This window comes from Periplaneta americana, chromosome 15, assembly GCF_040183065.1.
Source record: "Periplaneta americana isolate PAMFEO1 chromosome 15, P.americana_PAMFEO1_priV1, whole genome shotgun sequence".
In the NCBI taxonomy this organism is placed as follows: Eukaryota; Metazoa; Arthropoda; class Insecta; order Blattodea; family Blattidae; genus Periplaneta; species Periplaneta americana.
The window spans coordinates 136,053,219-136,072,721 of record NC_091131.1 but is presented as its reverse complement, the minus strand read 5'-3'; the positions used below and the strand labels follow the sequence as shown (position 1 = coordinate 136,072,721).

The window sequence follows — 19,503 nt, the reverse complement described above, 5'->3', positions numbered from 1 at the left end:
CAACAGTGTTCATGAGTGAGATAGTTATATACAATAGAAATAGAAGTAATTTATTACAGTTATATGAACACTTTCATATAACTGTAATAAATTACTTGTATTGTATATAATTACTTCTATTGTATATAACTATATTACAGCTCATTTTTGGATCTGTTACATTTTTACATTTATTACATAAATTACAGCTTTTTACGCGTGTTTCACGCGTCGTGCATAAATTAATTTTAACGCGTCACTTCTTAACCCTGATTGTCTGCCACGCTGACTCAAAATAATGATGGATTTTTAGCTCAGTCTAAAGTACTCATTGAATGATATTTGCTCACGGTTGAACATATAATCTACTGATACATAGATACCGAACATAAAATAAATGTCGTTCAATAGTTACGGAGAATTTGCTGTACACAGAGAAACAGACAGATAGCATGACGAATTAATCTTCCTGCATCAAGGTTCCTGAAAACATCCATTTCCGTGAATATCTCGAAGTTGATTTTTTCCAGCATCACAGTACGTTCTATATTAAGTTAGTAAAATGCAGTAATATTTCAATAAATAAAATGAATAGCAGAGAGTGAAAGACATAAATATTTTATTTTCATATATTTGGAAATTTACTCGTACAATTTCAGTAGTAGACCGAATAGTGTGATAAAATCGAAGAACATTAGATACATATAAAATGTTACAATGAAACGTTGGGAAGATTTACATGGTTTCTAGCTGTTGTACTGCAGCTTTAAGATACTTAATCATTTCTCTTCCCATATTCAGGGTCTTCTCTTCTTCAGTTAAGTAATTCTCAGAGTCGGGAATGCGTTTAGAAATAATACTTCTAAGGCTGCTTACTAGAAGTTGATCAACTTTGTCACCTGAAAAGATATAAACTACGTTAAATTACTGTGCATAATGATCTTAAAGTGATGAAATTTACAGAAAATGAGACTTCATTATGTACGCTTTGTTGATATTTGGGCCATCGCCTGAACGCTTTAGCATTATTTTTCATTATGAAAAAACGGACACTTGATATTATCATCACATGACTAAGTCTACAGTAGGACCAATGTAACAAAGCTGTAGATCACTTCGCCGTTTGCTGCCCGCGGTGCATCACAAGTGTTTATAATGAGTGATGAGTATGATTTAATTTTAAATGTGACACGTCCAGCAGCTATTCAATCTAAGTGCTTCAAACAATCCCTTCAACATCGAGTTTAGTATTTCATATTTCAGCCTCAAATTTGGACCAATAACGATCTGATTTCTACTCTTGTTCTTCATATAACAAAATTTCGAATGTCTTTGTTCACAAAGATATGTGATAAAAAAGGATCTTATTACTTCAAAGTTTCCCATGTAATTTTTATAATGAAGAAAGACCAACACCCAGAATTAGTCCACTGTACATTAAAAAAAAATATATTTTTTTTTCAATGAATCGTCTCAATTTGCATATAGAAATTAGTCTTTCCCATGTAGAGGAGTAAATTGTGCATCGCCACATTTTTAAAAGGATCTTTTGTGTAAGCTTTCTAGTATTTGATGCAGGGAAATAATTTCTAAAGCTAAGCACTAAATTACGTAGGTAATTGCTTAACGTCTGGTAGCAACTTTTAACGTGTGCACTACAGAAATTTCTTGAGTGTTGGGATATTAGTGACGTTGTCATCTCTATCTCTAATTTCCTACAACTAGATAACATTTTAATTATTTTCTCAATCTCATCTTCAACGTAAAATATAGGCCTATTCACATAATTGCCTTGAATGTTAGTGCTGAAAGTGTTCAAGTATAGTCAAGTCAAAACATCAGATAGGTAAGGTTTCATAAACAACTACATAAAATCGATTCAATTGAACAAATGAAAATTTCGACTTTTTAAGAAAAATTCATACCGTCCTTCATCAATAGATTTATCTGTTGTGTATAGTTCACGGATGCTCTGGATGGATTAAACAGATCTCCAGGCGCAGTGGACACCAATGAAAGAATTCAGCCTTATTTTTTGACCGAAATTGAAATTAATTAATTATGATTTATTCAACGACGCTCGCAACTTCCGAGATTATATCAGCGTTGCCGGTGTGCCGGAATTTTGTCCAGCAATAGTTATTTTACATACCAATAAATCTACTGATATGAGCTTGTCGCATTTAAGCATACGTCTTAAATTCCATCGACCTAGGCAGGATCGAAACTGTAACCTCGGGCATAGAAGGCCAGCACTATATCCACTGCGCCATGCAGGCCGACTCGAAATTGAGATATTTCTACAGCGGGCTACTTAGTTTTCCTTGCAATCCATTGAGCTAAAGAACCATTCAAGTATTTTATTTTAAGCCATCAGTTTTAATGCATCGTGTTTGAAAACCACTCAAGTCCCTAGTATTGAATATGTTCCTAATGAAGTCCCCGCTTTAATATTTATAAATTATTATTCCTAGCACCGAAACGAGACTTGATGTTCTTTAAGAGGGAAAGTTTCTTGGCATGTCACACAGTAGGGTACAATAGTATTCAATATAAGGACAATTTTGTGATATGTTCTGAGTTATACAAACACACACTCATAATGTGCAAGAACAATCCAAAATTATGTAATCTTCCTCAATATCATACAGGCGAACTGAAAATAAAGTTTACTCTAGCTACTGATATCAAGAAATATCTGAAATGCATTCCTTCACACCACCCTTCATATCTCTTTTTGATCGTCTGACAGCAGGTGAAGAAAATGGAAAAGTGATGAGATTGACCAAGTTGAGATTCTGAATATTAAGGCAAGTTTGAAAATCAAATTGAACGGGTAATGAATGTATTTGTAATAAAACATTTTTATTTTTTATTTTGGTTAATAGACGACGCTAGATCAGCTAGTGTGTTATTTAGCGTCGACAGAATTGGTGATAGCGTGATGGTATTGGGTGAGATGAAGACCACGTTTCGCCATAGATTATGGTTGGAAATGCCTCCGAAAAAACCCAAACAGGAAATAAGTCCAAGCCGGAATCGAACACATAGAGAGACCACGTGAGAAATAATCTATGAACGTTATTCATGACAACTTCCTGAATTTAAATAAGTATAACAATTATGTAGCATATTCTGATCACACTACTTTCCTACGTTCTAGCTCTGCTCTCAATGAATTACATGCTCTTACCAACGATATTCTACCACAGATGTATTTATAGTTTGAATCTAATGGTTTCTTGTTTAATTCAGAAAAACTATCAACATAACTCTCTGCCTAGATCATCTAATAAATATGGACAATAGACAAAATTTTACAAAATATCTAGAACATTTTATAGACTAGTTTAACATGGGAAAAACATATCGAATGTATGTGCACGATGTTACCTAGAGTTTTATATTTGTTAAAAAAACTAATGACTTGCATTTCTCAAAATTATTTAAGATGTGTATACTTTTCTTTCTTTGAATCGATAATACGATATGACTTATTTCCCTGGGGAAATGGTACCAAAATTGGGAGTTTCTTGATTTTGCAAAAGAAAGCCATTACAATTTTATGTAAATCAAAATATCTTGAAAAATGTCGACCATTTTTCATACAATCACACATATTAACAACCATAAATGTGCATATATACGTTCTAGTTATTTTACACTCGACATAATATCGACAGTTAGGACCTACTCATTAGTGGCTAATAGCCTACACATGATCATGAAATTAGAAATAGTGAACTAATTAGTATTAAGTCATACTGTAGATTACGTAAGACTAACACTAACTTTTGTGTTTTGAGGATGAAATTATATAATAAGCTTCCAGTCAATATTGTAGGTTATCAACCAAAAACTTTAAAACTACATTTTAATTAGCTATTAATAAATCCTTTTCATGCTGTTGCTGAATTTTTTTGACATAGGCTATATTAGCATGAAATTGTTTTTAATAAATACATTTATTTAAATTTTATTACTATTAATACATTAAGTGTGAATTGGTGTAATTAATTTCTTATGGTTTAAATATATTTCGTGTTTGCATTATTTTAATTAATTTTTACTGTTTCAATTAATTTTATATATCTGTGTTTTTTTAAATGTATCATATGTGACGAAGGCTATTACTTATATGTCTAATGGTCTATAAATTGAAGTCGACCTGGTTGGCGAGTTGGTATAGAACTGGCCTTCTATGCCCAAGGTTGCGGGTTCGATCACGGGCCAGGTCGATGGAATTTAAGTGTGCTTAAATGCGACAGGCTCATGTCAGTAGATTTACTGGCATGTAAAAGAACTCAGTGCGGGACAAAATTCCGGCACATCCGGCGACGCTGATATAACCTCTGCAGTTGCGAGCGTCGTTAAATAAAAACATATATTTCTATAAATTGAATGAATTGATTTTTTTAAGTTGGTTATTTAACGACGCTGCACCAACTACGAGTTTATTTAGCGTCGATGTGAATTGAATTGAGTCTCAGAATGTTTGTATGGTTTCACAAGTGCGGGACTGACTAACATGAAAAGAACTAATTTTGAGCAAATTATTAAGTTTCCATGGCTGTTTATCTCTGGAATACAAATGTAGACACAATGGCCCTTTATAACTGTAGTTCTCAGATTAATTGAATCCATTTCCACTGGTATTCTATGGGCTAAATAGTAAACATAATGTGAAAGAAATCTCAGTTTGAAATACGATGTATTGAATTTTTTGTTGTCTTAATTGCTTTATTATTGAAAATTCTTTCGTTTCCTTTAAATTTGCGTTTGTAAAGTAGAATCGTCTCGCATAGCTTCTATAGCTTGATAAAAATTTTGGAACAGTTATCATTGAAATATTTGAATTGGTGTACTTTTCAATAGTATTCTACTTATAAATTGATTTCAATGGTCAAATGCTACAAATTCATTATCAAAGTCGAGGGTCATATGTTCAGGCACAACTGGGAGTCTAACTTCATGCATCTACAATACGTACATTATCTTTGTCCCTGAAATAAGTGTTCTAAGTTAAATTTACTGGCCGTGTCTTGGTCATATCGAAATTAAACTCATTTCGCCATACCAGACTATCATCGTTGATAATGAATTATTACCTGCTGCGCCACAATCTTACAGAGAGGGGAGTCAACACGTCAGATTAATGCTAATTTGCAAGAAAACAAATAAATAAATTATTGTACTTTATCTACAGAATGTTTAAAACCGGTGACCATTAAATTATGTAGCTTTTCTAACGGATTGTTTGTTATATTTCCGTTAGTCATTTTGCTCTACATTTTGTATGAGATATCATCGGCTATATTCATTTACTCTGGTTTTACAACAAGATAACACCACTTACAAATGTAGACGTATTTCCTTCTTGATCTAAAGTGACATAACAAAACAATATTGTTTTACGTTTCTCGTATTATATTTAAGTGTGACTTCGGAATCTTTTCTGTCATTTGCGATACCAGTATAATCTTTTCAACTAATGACGCAATTATGTACAATATAAGGACGAAATACTTTATACCGTATGCACATGCAAGTGAATTATAATCAAACACTTTTGACAAATATAAAAATTCTGGTGCACATGTATTCGATTACTACATACTATAATTGCTTTCCGTTTTATCCTTATGCTCAATTGTCAATATGTAATGTTGAATTCGAGCGGGAAGCTTATGTGATGCTTAATAACTAAGTGTTCACTTCTTAGAGGACCAAAATCGGACATGAAAGTTAAAGGAATTTTTAGCCCACTAACACCAGTGGACGTTCTTACAACTCTGAAACCTATAAATACGCTACCGGTTTGTAAACTGGAATTTGTTTTTAGCCATAAAAGTTGGCACTGGAAACTAACCATAACAGTATACAAGACCAATAGTAACAATATATTATTTCACTTACGAAGAATAACTTGGGCTTTCATTCATATATTAAGATTTGGCATGTCCGACGCTTCGGAACTATTTACAGATTTCACCATCAGTGCGTCAGCATATGATTCTTTAACCGAATTTTCTTCACAGCCTATCAACCGTAGAAGTGTTAAACTTGGTAAGATTCCACCTACCTGAGCGTTGTTTGTTTAACTCCACAAGATCTTTATAATAATGTTCAATATCTCTAATAATATCTTCTTTTAACTCGAGAGTATACTTAAATGATGGGACATATTCTTGAAATTTACTCTGCAGCGTCGTCAAGGCATCACCTGTAAATATACATAATGTACCTTCATTTCTTTAAGATAAATGTGTAGGCCTATATTAACTAGAACTATTATCCAAACTGTTCTTAAGTTCGACTTAAATACGCTGTATCTTCTTTTTATTCTAACACGAGGCGAATTGACGATATGCAGTTGGTACGTAGCCGATATTTAATCTAGGACAACTCCAGACATCGGATTTTTAACCCTTCACCATGGTTTCTTACGCAGAATTAAAGTTAAAAACATAATATATTATGGTGAGATATCATTAAATCATTATTAGTAGCGAATCAGGGAACGTTACATAGTATTATACCAAATTTCCTCAAAATTTTAATATAGTTAAAAATACACTTAGAAATAACAAAACTATTCCTTATGTAAAACAATATTATAACAAACTTAATTCACTTTATGAAGCTTACATTGTTATTTCTTCATATAGGACACCGGTAGTACTGTTTGGAAAACTATACATATTTCATATGTGGTCATTGAAGTTAGTGTAAGTTCAATTTGGATTTAAAATTTCAATTCAAAGTGAAAATTATTAAGCCTTAATGACGTGAACAAGTCACATGAGTATTCTTGTTAATACTCTGTGGTTTAACAATTATTAGAAAATTTGACAATGTTGACATTTAAATACATTTAAAATCTACTTACCTTTGCTCCTTGAATCTTGTGCAGTGATGTAACTTCCCTGTAATAGCACAAATTTAAAAATTAGTAATTGTAATGAGATACTCACTTTGCAACAACATTTAATAATAGCTGAAATTCATTATTTAGATTGATCTTTTATTTAACAGTAGCACGTATGGGCGAATCTAGAAATGCATATAGAATGTTGGTTGGGAGACCGAAGGGAAAAAGATCTTTGGGGAGGCCGAGACGTAAAAAGGAGGATAATATTAAAATGGATTTGAGGTAGGTGGGATATGACGATAGAGACTGGATTAATCTTGCACAGAATAGGGACCGATGGCGGGCTTATGCCAGTGCGGCAATTAACCTACGGGTTCCTTGAAAGCCATTTGTAAGTAAGTATTAAACAGTATTTTCATTTTCAGCAATTGGACATTTACTAAATGTGATAAATGAAGCATTGAAATTATGTGAAGGAAACATTCAAGAAGAAAAGTATTATTGATATAGAGAGTGTTTCATTTGAGAAGACAAAATATAAACACTGGCATGAGAACGGTTACTCAGTAATCTGTAAATACATTCTATAAGGGTTGGTGACCACATTATACATCAACGTGCCCACAACACATTTCATATTGTGAGGCTAATCCCTCTCATGTGTGATCTAACATCTCGGGGTAATATTTTTCAAACACTGAGGAAATATTTGCTTTGAGATCATCAGTATCTCTGGGTTGCTGTGCAAAGATATTAAACCTTACAAAACCTCAAAGAAGGAAATCAGGTGATGTCAAATGTAGAGAATTTGAAGACCACGTAATTTGCCTACCACGACCGCATCAGTTGAAGGCAAATGTTATTCACGAACTACTTTTCCTCAATGAGGCTGTACGCCAATTTGCTGGACCGCTGTGCCCACTAAGATTTCCAGTCGCAGCTATGATATAAAAGCTCATGAGATCTATTTCTGGAGATTCACAAAGCGTAATGCCTAGACACATTTCATGCGCTAAGAGTAGAGTTTTAGATGAAGATGTGTATGATATAGTCGTATCTGCTGACAGTCGTCTTGGGACTTGCTGTTCCAGTGCGTGGCATGTTAACAGATCCATATTCTTTAAGCGTGTCATAACATAACATTATCGACCTGTAATATTTCAGGAAGAGCGAAAACGCATAATTCCTATAACCATTTGTCAGACTTCCTAAATTTTTATTAGTAGTTCAAACCAAGATCAAGAGGACTACCAAGCAGGGAAATATAAATATTATCCATTCAACTTTTTATTTTGGATAAGACTGGTTTTAAGCAACACAATAAAAAATAGGCTATATTAATTTACATAATTTCATTGAGAAAACAAAAATAAAGACATCTTGGCTTTCTTTAGCCCTATGAACATCTCGCCTTCCAAATCACAATGTGTAAGTCATATTAACTTCATTGAAAATGGAAGAATAAGAATTAATACATTTTTGCATATTTAACCCTACTTGCAGACTACAATTTATTCTACTTTTTTTTTTATTTGTTTTAGAACAATGTGGAAAGAACATAAACTTGGAGAAAACAATAATCTATGATAACACAATACAAAACGTAACATATTCTAATTCTTCAAACCCATAAAATTAAAATAACTCTTTTATGGCAATATCATAGGAACATTCTAAAAACACACGTTTCAAAACAGAACAAAAACATATAAAAGACAAGTAATAAATAATTGGAAGTAACCAAGTAAGAATGGTTAATTTAATAACATTATACCCAAATTATTTCTAACCCCCAGTAAAATTTTGTTACACTTTAAAACGGAACTACACTTTTAAATCTGTTTCCTCTTTGTCACGTACTTAAAAGTAATAAATAATAGACGAATAATTATAATAATAAATAAATAAGTAAATAAATATATCAAAACTTCTTTTTCCAGGAAGTGTTGCCTTCTACAGCGGCAACGGTTATGAGCAAGTTCTTATAGAATAAAAGTAACTCATTTTTTCCCAATATATCACAAAATGCTTTTCTAGTAAATTCTTCACATATTTACATCCTTCACTTTGGCGGGTTTAGATCTACTCCTGGCAATCCTATAGAATACATGTTCATGTTTTGCAAAATTTGTTTCCTCACGCCGACGTCTGTAATACAGTGAGATTCTCCCCTAACTATCACACGTCCCTGTGCAACTGTTAAAAAGGAATCGTTTCGCAGAGGAGAATTTGAACTGCCACTATGCATTTTCTTTTTTCAGCATATTCTCAGCAGTCATTTTTCAATTATTTACAGAGGAATCCCTCCCTAACTTGAAGACTTTAGCATGTATGAAAAATAATTTATCATATTCTGTGGATTGTTTCCTTATTTCCTTCTTCCGGTTCATTTTCCAGGAATATGGATCGCTTTTCAGTGCATCGTTTTCTTTTACCTATAGCAGCAGAAGTGATATTCTCTGTCTTCCACTAAATAGTAATAATGAACATGTATATTACTGATTAAGTTACCTATCCACATCACACAAAACGTCTTTCAAATAAGAATAATGACTGTAATGTGCCGTAGACATAGACAGACTGAGAACAGCCGACACAAACCGGGGGAAAATTGTGACATCATATCATGTGCCGAAAATTATCTTATTTATTGGTTGATTTTATTAGGCGAGTTATGGAATGACAAATACGATGGATAGATCAATTCAGGGAACAACACTACAATTTTCGGTACAGATTTCTATGAGAAAAAAAAGACGTTTTGACACATATGCTTACGACAGAATTATTACACACCTAACAAAGAAAGCCAGGGTATTAATAACTTTTTTTCCACAAAATTGGTAAGGTAAGTTTTGGAAAGAACTGCCTCATTTTTATTCATCAAAATTCTAAAACGAAGTTATTGGTTTACACTAGAGTGGATTTAAGGGAGATAAAGGAAAGTTTAATTATTTCTGTTGATCAAAATATTGTGGAAACCAAATTACTGTTTCACACTTCAGTTGATTTAAAGAGAAATTGAACAATTTATATTATCTAAAATTCTGAAACAAATCTATTCGTCCACACTAGAGTGAACGTTGCTTTAGTTTCAGAACGTTAAATAAGTAACTGAACGAAAGCTGATATAAAGATTCGTCGATTAGAGATATTTATCCATTGCATGTAGACTTGTAGTTAATTCAAACCCAAATTCCAATAGATATTTCGATTATATCTTGTTAATATTAATACGCATATACTTCTGAATATAGTATTACACATAAACAAATTAGTCATGAAATTGTGTAGGTATTTATGGTTATGGATTCGAATGAATACGATGCAATTTTAATTCTTGGTCTTCGTCAAAGAATTTCTGGTTTTACTTTTGTAGTTTTTTATTCCCATAGTAAAAGTGTAAAGTAAGTCGTTTCTAAAAAACTGATTGTTTCAAATTTTTTAATATAATTTGTGATATATTAACACATATTGTAACATGAAGACGTACTTATTATGAATTTAAAGTTAAAACTTTCATCTAATTGTTTTTTTACTTGAAATAGCAATCAGAAAGAAATCTCGCTAAAGATTTCATCACTTCCGAAAATACATATGGTACATTGAACTCGGCCGGTTTTGAGAAGCATGGTAATATTCCAAGCACTAAGGAGGGCAGATTGTAACTGTAAGAACTCGTAAGTCTGTTTTACAAAAGAGGATAAAAAGTTGGAAGGAACTTACCTGAATGAGAATTATGACCACGAGGGACAAAGCAAATGTAGATTTCTCCATTTCCTCAGGATGTTTTTAAGCGTCTCTGAAAAGAGGAACTTCTTATAAGACCAGATTAACAGTAATCGAAATACAGTAAGTTTACAATACCGATAAATTAATCATTAACAGTAATATAATTATTACCTTTCATGTACTGTAAGAACAGTAAATAATAGAATTTTTCAACTTTTATTTGAATAAACAAAAATTTTAGGTATTGGAGAGATATATTATCGGATAATTAACTGCTTCAGATATCTAAATCTTAAAACAGATTTCTAGCTTTAAGTTATTTAACATTTACAGTTACGAATTCTGGAAAGGGGCTGTGGGACGAAGCCTTCCTATGGAAATAATTACGATTCGTTTGTTTTTGCTTGCTAGTTTTAATTCAGACAAGATGGACGCATGTACTATCTGGGTATAATTTGCTTATAAAAGTCCAATGTTCTTATACTGTATTCTAATTTTGTATAACTGAGTCCCTTCATAATTACAATTCATGAGTTGGCACTGAGTCTGAGAACAGGAAATGCCTTTTTTTCTGCACTGCACAGTGAATGAATTTATTTATGTTTATGTCTTGAACAGTAATTAAAAATATAACCTATGATTATCATAGATATATAGAAGAGCTTATCTAGCGGGACATGGAGAATCCTTAAGCACTTCAGTTAAAATAGTCTTTTGTGTACTAGTAGCGAAATGAGTTATTATTCGGTTGAGATGCTTTTCTCATCCAGTCTGCTCTCAAAACATCTGAAAGTTAGAATTTATAAAACAGTTATATTACCGGTTGTTCTGCTTGGTTGTGAAACCTGGACTCTCACTTTGAGAGAGGAATAGAGATTAAGGGTGCTTGAGAATAAGGTCATAGGAAGATATTTGGGGGTGGGAGGTATGAAGTTACAGGAGAACGGAGAATATTACACAACGGAGTACTGCACGCATTGTATTCTTCAGCTGACATAATTAGGAATATTAAATCCAAACATATGAGATGGCAGGACATGTAGCACGTAAGGGCGAATCCAGAAATGCATATAGAGTGTTAATTGGGTGGCCGGAGGGAAAAAGACCTTTGGGGAGGCCGAGACGTAGATCGGAGAATAATATTCAAATGGATTTGAGGGAGGTAGGATATGATAATAGAGACTGGATTAATCGTACACAGGACAGGGACCGATAGCGAGCTGATGTGAAGGCGTCAATGAATCTCCGAGTTCCTTAAAAGCCACAAGTAAGTAAGAACGTAAGTGAAATGAGTTGCGTGCTGATTGTGCTGCTCGACTAAGCCGCTTTATCATCCTCTCCGGCCATTAAACACTTATATTATACCCGTTGTGTTGATCAGTCGTACCTCACAGATCTACAAGAGGCATGTTTCCGTCAAGCAAGCAAGAATCTGGGGCAGCTCTGATGATTCTTATACAGATTTATGAGTGGTTTAGAATTACCAGTCCTCGGACATACCATGAGGAACACTCGTTATGGCGGACGATCAATTCTGCTTCCGCACATATAGGGGAGAGTCGGGTAGTATCGGACAGCGGGTAATATCGGACAGTGAGTTTCTTTCATCTACCACACAATGATAGTACCTAATTGACATGGTTACGTTTCTGTGATATCGCATAGAGTAACGTAACCATGTCATTCAGGTACTACCATATGGTGGTAGATGAAAGAAACGCACTGTCCGATACTACCCGACTCTCCCCTAAGTGGTGCTCTTTTTTCGATAATGAAAGGGAATTTGGAGGAGTGTTGGTGGAATGACGAGGGAAAAATGAATGACGAGAAAACCTTGAAAGTTGTGGTTGTCATAAACCAGCACTCCACAATAAGAGAACTCTGAGCTGTTGCGAAACGATTCAAACTTATAATGAGGAAACAATATCATCTTCAATATGCTGATTTCTGTTATTCTTATCCATGCCTCATATCTATTGAAAATTGTTGGAACAGCTTTTTAATAGGCCTAATATATTTTATATTTTCTTTCATTTTTCCCTTCCTAGCTAATCCAATCAATATTCTTACTATTGTCAGTCATGATTATTTACTCTTCGATATCATAAATGCTGAAAATTTGTATTTACGTAAAAAATTTGATATTTAATTTTTATATTTCATAATTCTTTCTCTTCGTATAGCCTGTAACGGAATTGAATGGCTTTATTTCACAAGACTATAGAGAACGGTATTTAATAATGTCTATTTTCACGTTTAATATCAGGAATCGAACGAATAATGTAACAAATAGTGGACATCATCGTGCTTACCACTCGCGTTCACCTCTGATGAGGCGTAAGGCCAGCAGTCGACTAGCCTCCGCCCTCAATGAACAGTCGAGCTTCACATTTCATTTCCCCTTATGTGATATCACAGTATGTGGTGAGGTATAGCCGCGTCGCTGTTATCTCCCAAGTGACTCCTCATTTTTACATCTTAAGACCAAGTGGCTCGGGTTCGATTCCTGGTCGGGGCAAGTTACCTGGTCGAGTTTTTTTCCGGTGTTTTCCCTCAACCCAATATGAACAAATGTTGGGTAACTTTCGGTGCTGGACCCGGACTCATTTTACCGGCATTATCACCATCTCAGTCAGACGCTAAATAACTTAAGATGTTGATAAAGCGTCGTAAAATAACGTAACAAATTAAAAATGAAATACAACTTAAGCTGGTCATGTTGTTTACATTATATTCCTACTTGCCGCCGAGCAGAACAGTATATTAACAGCTGTCTATTCTATTAAATGTGGCAGGCCACCGGCGTAGCTCATTCGGCTGAGGCGCTTGCCTGCCGATCCGGAGTAGCGCTCGGGCGTGGGTTCGATTCCAACTTTGGCTGATTACCTGGTTGGGTTTCTTGCGAGGTGTTCCTCAACTGAAGGTGAATGTCAGGTACCGGTATGCCTAATTTATGGCGAATCCTCTGCCTCATCTCCAAATACCATCTCGTTATCACCAATCCCACCGATTCTAAATAACTTAGTAGTTGATACAGCGTTTTTAAATAACCAAATAAAAATAATGTGGCAGCAGTGGAAGTGCGTAATGTCATTCAGTGGCCATTGACCGGACGCGCAAGTTTAAAATGTGGCCAAGCTGCATCGTGATCAGCTGCCGGAAATAACAGGGATGCGGCTATACCAATATCATAATCAAAGATGGTTGGTACTTCAAAGCTACCAATCTTCAAACTAAAGCACCATCGTTGACTACTAAAATGTTGCATTATGTGATGTAATGATGTAGCTTCACACACAATTCGCTATATGAAGGAATATTATAGGCTAGTGCCGCAATTTTATGTTAGGCCTACATTATAATCGCGATATGAACTATACTCACATTATGTTAAATGACTAAAATTGGCGAAATTAATTAACAATTAATAATGATGTCGTAATATACAAATCATATCTGATGATGAAGCAATAGGCGAAAACGTTTATAACTTATGTTTATTTTATAAACATTATGTATTAAAAGTCAATACTTGTAACATGACAAGTGGGGCTAGGTATTTTATGATGTAGCATATATTTTTTGGTAAGACGGATATGTTCCTTAAATATATATATGGGCCTAAATGCTTGTTATGAAAAAAAACACGAAAACACACCCCAACGATATTCTCAACACAACTCAATTTCAAAACACATACACTCTTTGACTCTACGCACTCACACAGGAAACAAGAGGCGCCAAGACAAACAACGACCAGTTCCGAAGATGACCGAAAATAGGTCGAAACATGTTAACAAGGTACGTTAAAATTTAACACAAGAAAGTACTTATCATACATATTCCGAAGTGATACAGTGTTAAAAGTTGTGTAATCAAGATGTAAAAAGAAACTAATTGATTTAAAGTACTTCGTTAAGTCTTATTTATGCATATTTGACCATGTTAAATTTCTCAGAATTACTGTACATATAGCATTTTGTTTTCTGGAAAATGGTAAAATGTACCTTCTAGCCCTATTTCGTTTAAATTCACAATGTGGACTTCACCCTTACGTACCAGTGAACAAATATCTGTGTAGGCTTATTGTTTCGCGACAGACAGGTAGCTACTGTAGTCTATCTTTATAATCTGGATACTGGACTGCAGACAAAGTTCTCATTGAGTTATTGAATCTTGTTGAAGTCGGAAGTGTGTGTAGTGTAGTTCAGGAAAAATGTCGAAAGCGAATCAAAGTATTCAAGTAAAATTGAAAGAGTTAGTGTCTCGATATGGTGAGAAAGTATTTTCGAGCGATGGGAATATAGGCCTACTGTATTGTAAACTGTGCGACGTAAGAATAATGGCGGAGAAAACATTTAACGTTGAGCAGAATGTGAGAACAGAAAAAAACAAACGTGGTGTACAAAGAATTGAAAATGGAAAAACACTACAACAGATGCTCCTAGGGGAATTCCGCCAATCTTATTCACCATTCTGTGAAGAACTTTGTACAGCCTTCCTTTGCTCCGACATTCCTCTAAGTAAACTGGATCATTCAAAACTTAGAATTCTTAGAAAAACACAGAGGTAAATCTCTTCCCGTTTCTTCCACAATAAAAAAGGACTACATCAGCCGAAGCTAAGAAAAAACTATGCAACAGATCAGGCAATAGATTGTAAATAAAAAAAATATGGGTTTCAATTGATAAAACCACAGACTCTATGGGAAGATAGATCGCAAATGTTATTGTGGGAACTTTGGAAGAAGATGGTCCAGGTGAAAATTTTCTAATAAACTGTAAACATTAGAAAAAGCCAATTTTTCCACCAATATTAAACTGTTCAACAGGTCTATGGGTGCCATATGGCCCGAAGGCGTTCATCATGATAATATACTGCTATTTGTAACGGATGCTGCGCCTTATATGGTGAAAGCTGCAGATTCACTCAAAGTATTATACAGTATAGTAAAATGGTGCATGTGACTTGTTTGGCTCACGCCTTACACAGAGTTACAGAAGAGATTCGTAGTCAATTCATAAATTGATAAATTAATTGGGTGTGTCAAAAATGTCTTCTTGAAAGCTCCTTCACGTGTTGAATAACTTAAGTTAGTAGTTCCAGACATTTCCTTGCCGCCTTCTCCCATTTTGACAAGATGGGGGTCCTAGATTGTTGCCTGCAACTATAACTGGAAGAACTCCAAGGTTGTGAAAAACATCATTGATTCGTTTGACAGTAGGGAAGCAGCTTCAATTAGACTAGCCCAAGAATTAATGTCTAATTTCAACATTTCAGGCCAACTTTCACATGTCAAATCCAATTTTGAGTTTCTTCCTGTTGCTATAACTGCTTTGGAGCAATCAGAAGTGCCACTAGTGAAGCAGATGGAACTAGTGAAAAAACTATGAATAACTTTGATGTTGTTTGTGGTAAAGTGGGACAGGAGTATCAAAAGTGTTAGAAAAAACAAAGAGTATGTATGTTCTTCATTTCAATGCTTTTGTCGGGTGAAAGAGTATGTACGATACATTGTTCTTCATTTCAATGATTTTGTCGGGTGAAAATTTTTCTCTTAATGACTCAGAATTTGATTGAAATGATATTGCCCAATTTAAACATTCTCCTCTTGTGTCAGCTGAAGTAGAAATAAGTCTTTCGCAGCACAAGGCTTTGTTGGCTCACAATAGAAAATGTCTTTTATTTGAAAATATGCACAAGGTAGGCCTATTCGTTGTTCATTGCAACTCAGGACTCATAAACTGAACTAAAAGAAGCATGCGAGAAAATCATAGCATACGCCAACTACTGATAATTTTAATAAAATGAAAATTATACTACAATATCAAATTCCATACTTTAGCTTGCTTCTCACGTGCATTTTAATCTTAAATAAATAGTTCATTGTCATAAACATATTTACTAATTTATTTTACAGCTGAAATTATTACCTAATTATAATATTGTTAGGTCATATTCTTTTTATGTTACAGTGCATATTTCTGGAAATTTTAGATCATAAGTGCATATTTTATACTCCATATTTTAGAGATTTTAGGTCATAAAGAACCCATCCCTAATGATAAGTAATAAGACTGAAAATTAAAAATGTTGATAATTGGCTTATCTGACGAATAATATGAATTGCAAATTACAAATTATTTAGAGTACCTTACCTCGCTTGATAAATATCTCAAATTATGCCAACCTAACAGTTACAAAATAACTAACAAACGTGGTACTGTAACATGCGTGTTCGAGGATGTGTTGCCAGTAATGAGGTGATACTAACAGCTAGAAAACCACTAAATTCAAACAGATGATCAAATATGGGGAAAAATGTTGGAGTTGCAATTCAGTACGTACCTTACATTACATTTACTGACTTACATTAAGGTAGAAACTAGCAGTAAGATTATAGTGTTTTTTTAAACGTAGGTACTTGTAGACACCACCGAACATAGCGGGTAGCACAGAATTTAGAAGCGTGATAGTACATCCGTCTGAAGAAAGTGTTCAAAATGTCGAAATTCATTTGCTCTTTTGCAATAATGCCCAATTTCAAAAACAGCCTTCGAAGGTACATCACTGTCACAACGTTGTGTTTAACAAATTATCTCCATCACTCACTCTCGTATACAGAGCAGTGAGACATATCCTGTCGGGAAAAGTTTCCTGTTTGGTTATGGCGGCCGCTGCGCAATTCCGACGGATTTCGCCATAAATGAATGTGCCTATTAAATCAGACTGTTCTTTTTTTAAGAGAACTGTTCCAAAAATTACGATACGTATTGATTGGTTTCTTTAGATGAAAAGCAAGCACTTATCAAGGAAAATAGTAATTACTTGAAATCAGCTTGTCTCTAAGCTACTTGTCACTATTATCCTACTTTTGCTAATAGGTGGAATTGAGTCTTACTTACGTATGATAGCAGTTAGAATTAAGATATCGAGAGCAAGCGATGCTTTCATCAAAATATGAAAGTATTCTACCTGAACCGAAAACCCTGCATAAATGTTTCACAAGATGTACACTTTATCAAATTATTGGAGAAATAAAAATTCATTATACATTTTTTGTTCCAAAACCCTACTGCATAAAAACTCTCATTGCCTTTACACCTTGAAGATGAGAAAATGAAATGTCTAGTAGCAAATACGGTATAATTGAAATAACTAGCGGAATACATTAAAAAAAATAAATATCCAAGTAAACACTAAAAAAAATAAGCAAATAAAAAATTCATTAGGAACAATTAATATAAGCATAATATAGAATGAACCGTAAGTCCTGCATTCCACGACAATCTTCTGAAAATTTTTTTCTCCAATGCCTTCAGGTTATCATTCGACTTCTGATTTCTTCTGGCAATGGCTTATTTGTAACCCACTTCTGAGGTTGGGGCGCCTAGATGGCGGAGTTATACTGCTCTCATGATATTCCGATGGAGTGACTATGAATATGTGGCGACAGTGGAGGTCTCAAACCTAAAATTAACTTAATTTACATACCATGGACGAACACAGGCACAATCTCCTTGAAGGAAAAATTCCTTTGTTCTCACCAGGAATCGAAACCGGGACTTCATGAACTGTAGCCAGAAGCTCTGACCACTATACCATGAGGCTAGTCACCTTCTTAATACTAACAGTCTAAAAAGGAAAATATGGAACGATCGAGAAGAAGACTACATGAAACATAATTAGGACGTAGGCCGTTAGGACCGTTTGGAAAACCTTTTTCTTTCCAAAAATTTTACAATATTATAAAAATTTAGCCTTTATCTTCGAGCCTCCATCTGAGAACGTAGTGCATTACAGTCATTACGATTAAACATCAATTTCAGAGATGAAAATTGAAACAATGATAGTAGCCACCACTCAAATTTAAAATTGAGCATTAATATTCTGCACGACGTACAAAATAGTTGTCAATAAATTAAACTTGAACATATACGATTGTATAGAAAATAAAAAGCTGTCACTCACCTGGACGAATGTAATTACCGTAAGCAATCACCGACTTTGAATGTTGAGTCGAAGTTCTTGTGGCTTTATATAGCAAGCCTTTCTGTTGTTATCAAGGGTTAATGAGGACATAGAGGGATTTTGATCGCCATTGTTTGCGACTTTCTCCTTTTAATATGCGCAAAATTTCTTTTTCGATAAGAACATTTTTCCTGTTCTTAATTAAAGTAGTGATACCTCTATCAGTGTCATTGCGGAAATTCGTGTACAGAACATGTCACAACAATTATTACTTATCTAGGAGTTATGTTAATGGCGATAATCGACTTGGCGAAAGCAGAGAGTTCGTATAATGACAATGTAAGTACGTATAAGATAATTGTAAATCTTTGAGCAGTCAACTTTCTCCACTCTGCTACACGTTCTACCGGTTTCTGTATTTCTTTTAATATGCATTCTACTCACTGTGGCTGTCGAGTCTTTCCCATTGATGTAGGCGCTATGTATGTGTATGTATTTATTCAGACTGCAAATTGGTATATACCCGATGACAGTGGTAACTAATTACACTCAATAATGACAATAATAAACTAAATTAAGAACACTTACAATTAATAATAAATTAATAATAATACTAATAATAAAAATAATAATGATAATAATAATAATAATAATAATAATAATAATAATAATAATAATAATAGTAATAACAGGGAGCATCCTAAATTAAATTAAGCACTATCACTTAAAATAACATTTAAAGTAAATCTAATTTGTATCTTAACCCTAAGTTCGAACTAAAACCCATGAGTATGATATGTTCTTACCTGCCCAAGTACCTTTCAGCACTAGACTCATTTCGCTGACAACTCACTCACTGCACTGGAAGTACGACACTTTTCACTGATTCTATCCTGATTTTACTAACACTTTAAAAACATTTAACTGTTCAAATACTTTGCACTGCCACT

The 19,503-nt window shown here is 34.0% G+C and overlaps 1 protein-coding gene across 2 annotated transcripts; it reads right to left on the bottom strand.

The window, feature by feature from the left end:
* Positions 1-581: 581 nt before the first annotated feature.
* LOC138715368 (uncharacterized) lies at positions 582-18,641 on the bottom strand. 2 transcript variants are annotated; one of them, XM_069848213.1, is made up of 5 exons: positions 18,554-18,641; positions 10,577-10,652; positions 6,869-6,905; positions 6,062-6,202; positions 582-878 (listed from the first exon to the last, which is right to left on the bottom strand). In XM_069848213.1, the coding sequence occupies exons 2-5, from the start codon at positions 10,625-10,627 to the stop codon at positions 715-717; spliced, it is 393 nt and encodes a 130-aa protein (XP_069704314.1). In that variant the 5' UTR covers positions 10,628-10,652; positions 18,554-18,641; the 3' UTR covers positions 582-714. The 2 variants fall into 2 exon arrangements, with proteins under 2 accessions (XP_069704314.1, XP_069704315.1); XM_069848214.1 differs by lacking the exon at positions 18,554-18,641 and adding an exon at positions 18,077-18,098.
* Between the last annotated feature and the right edge of the window lie 862 nt (positions 18,642-19,503).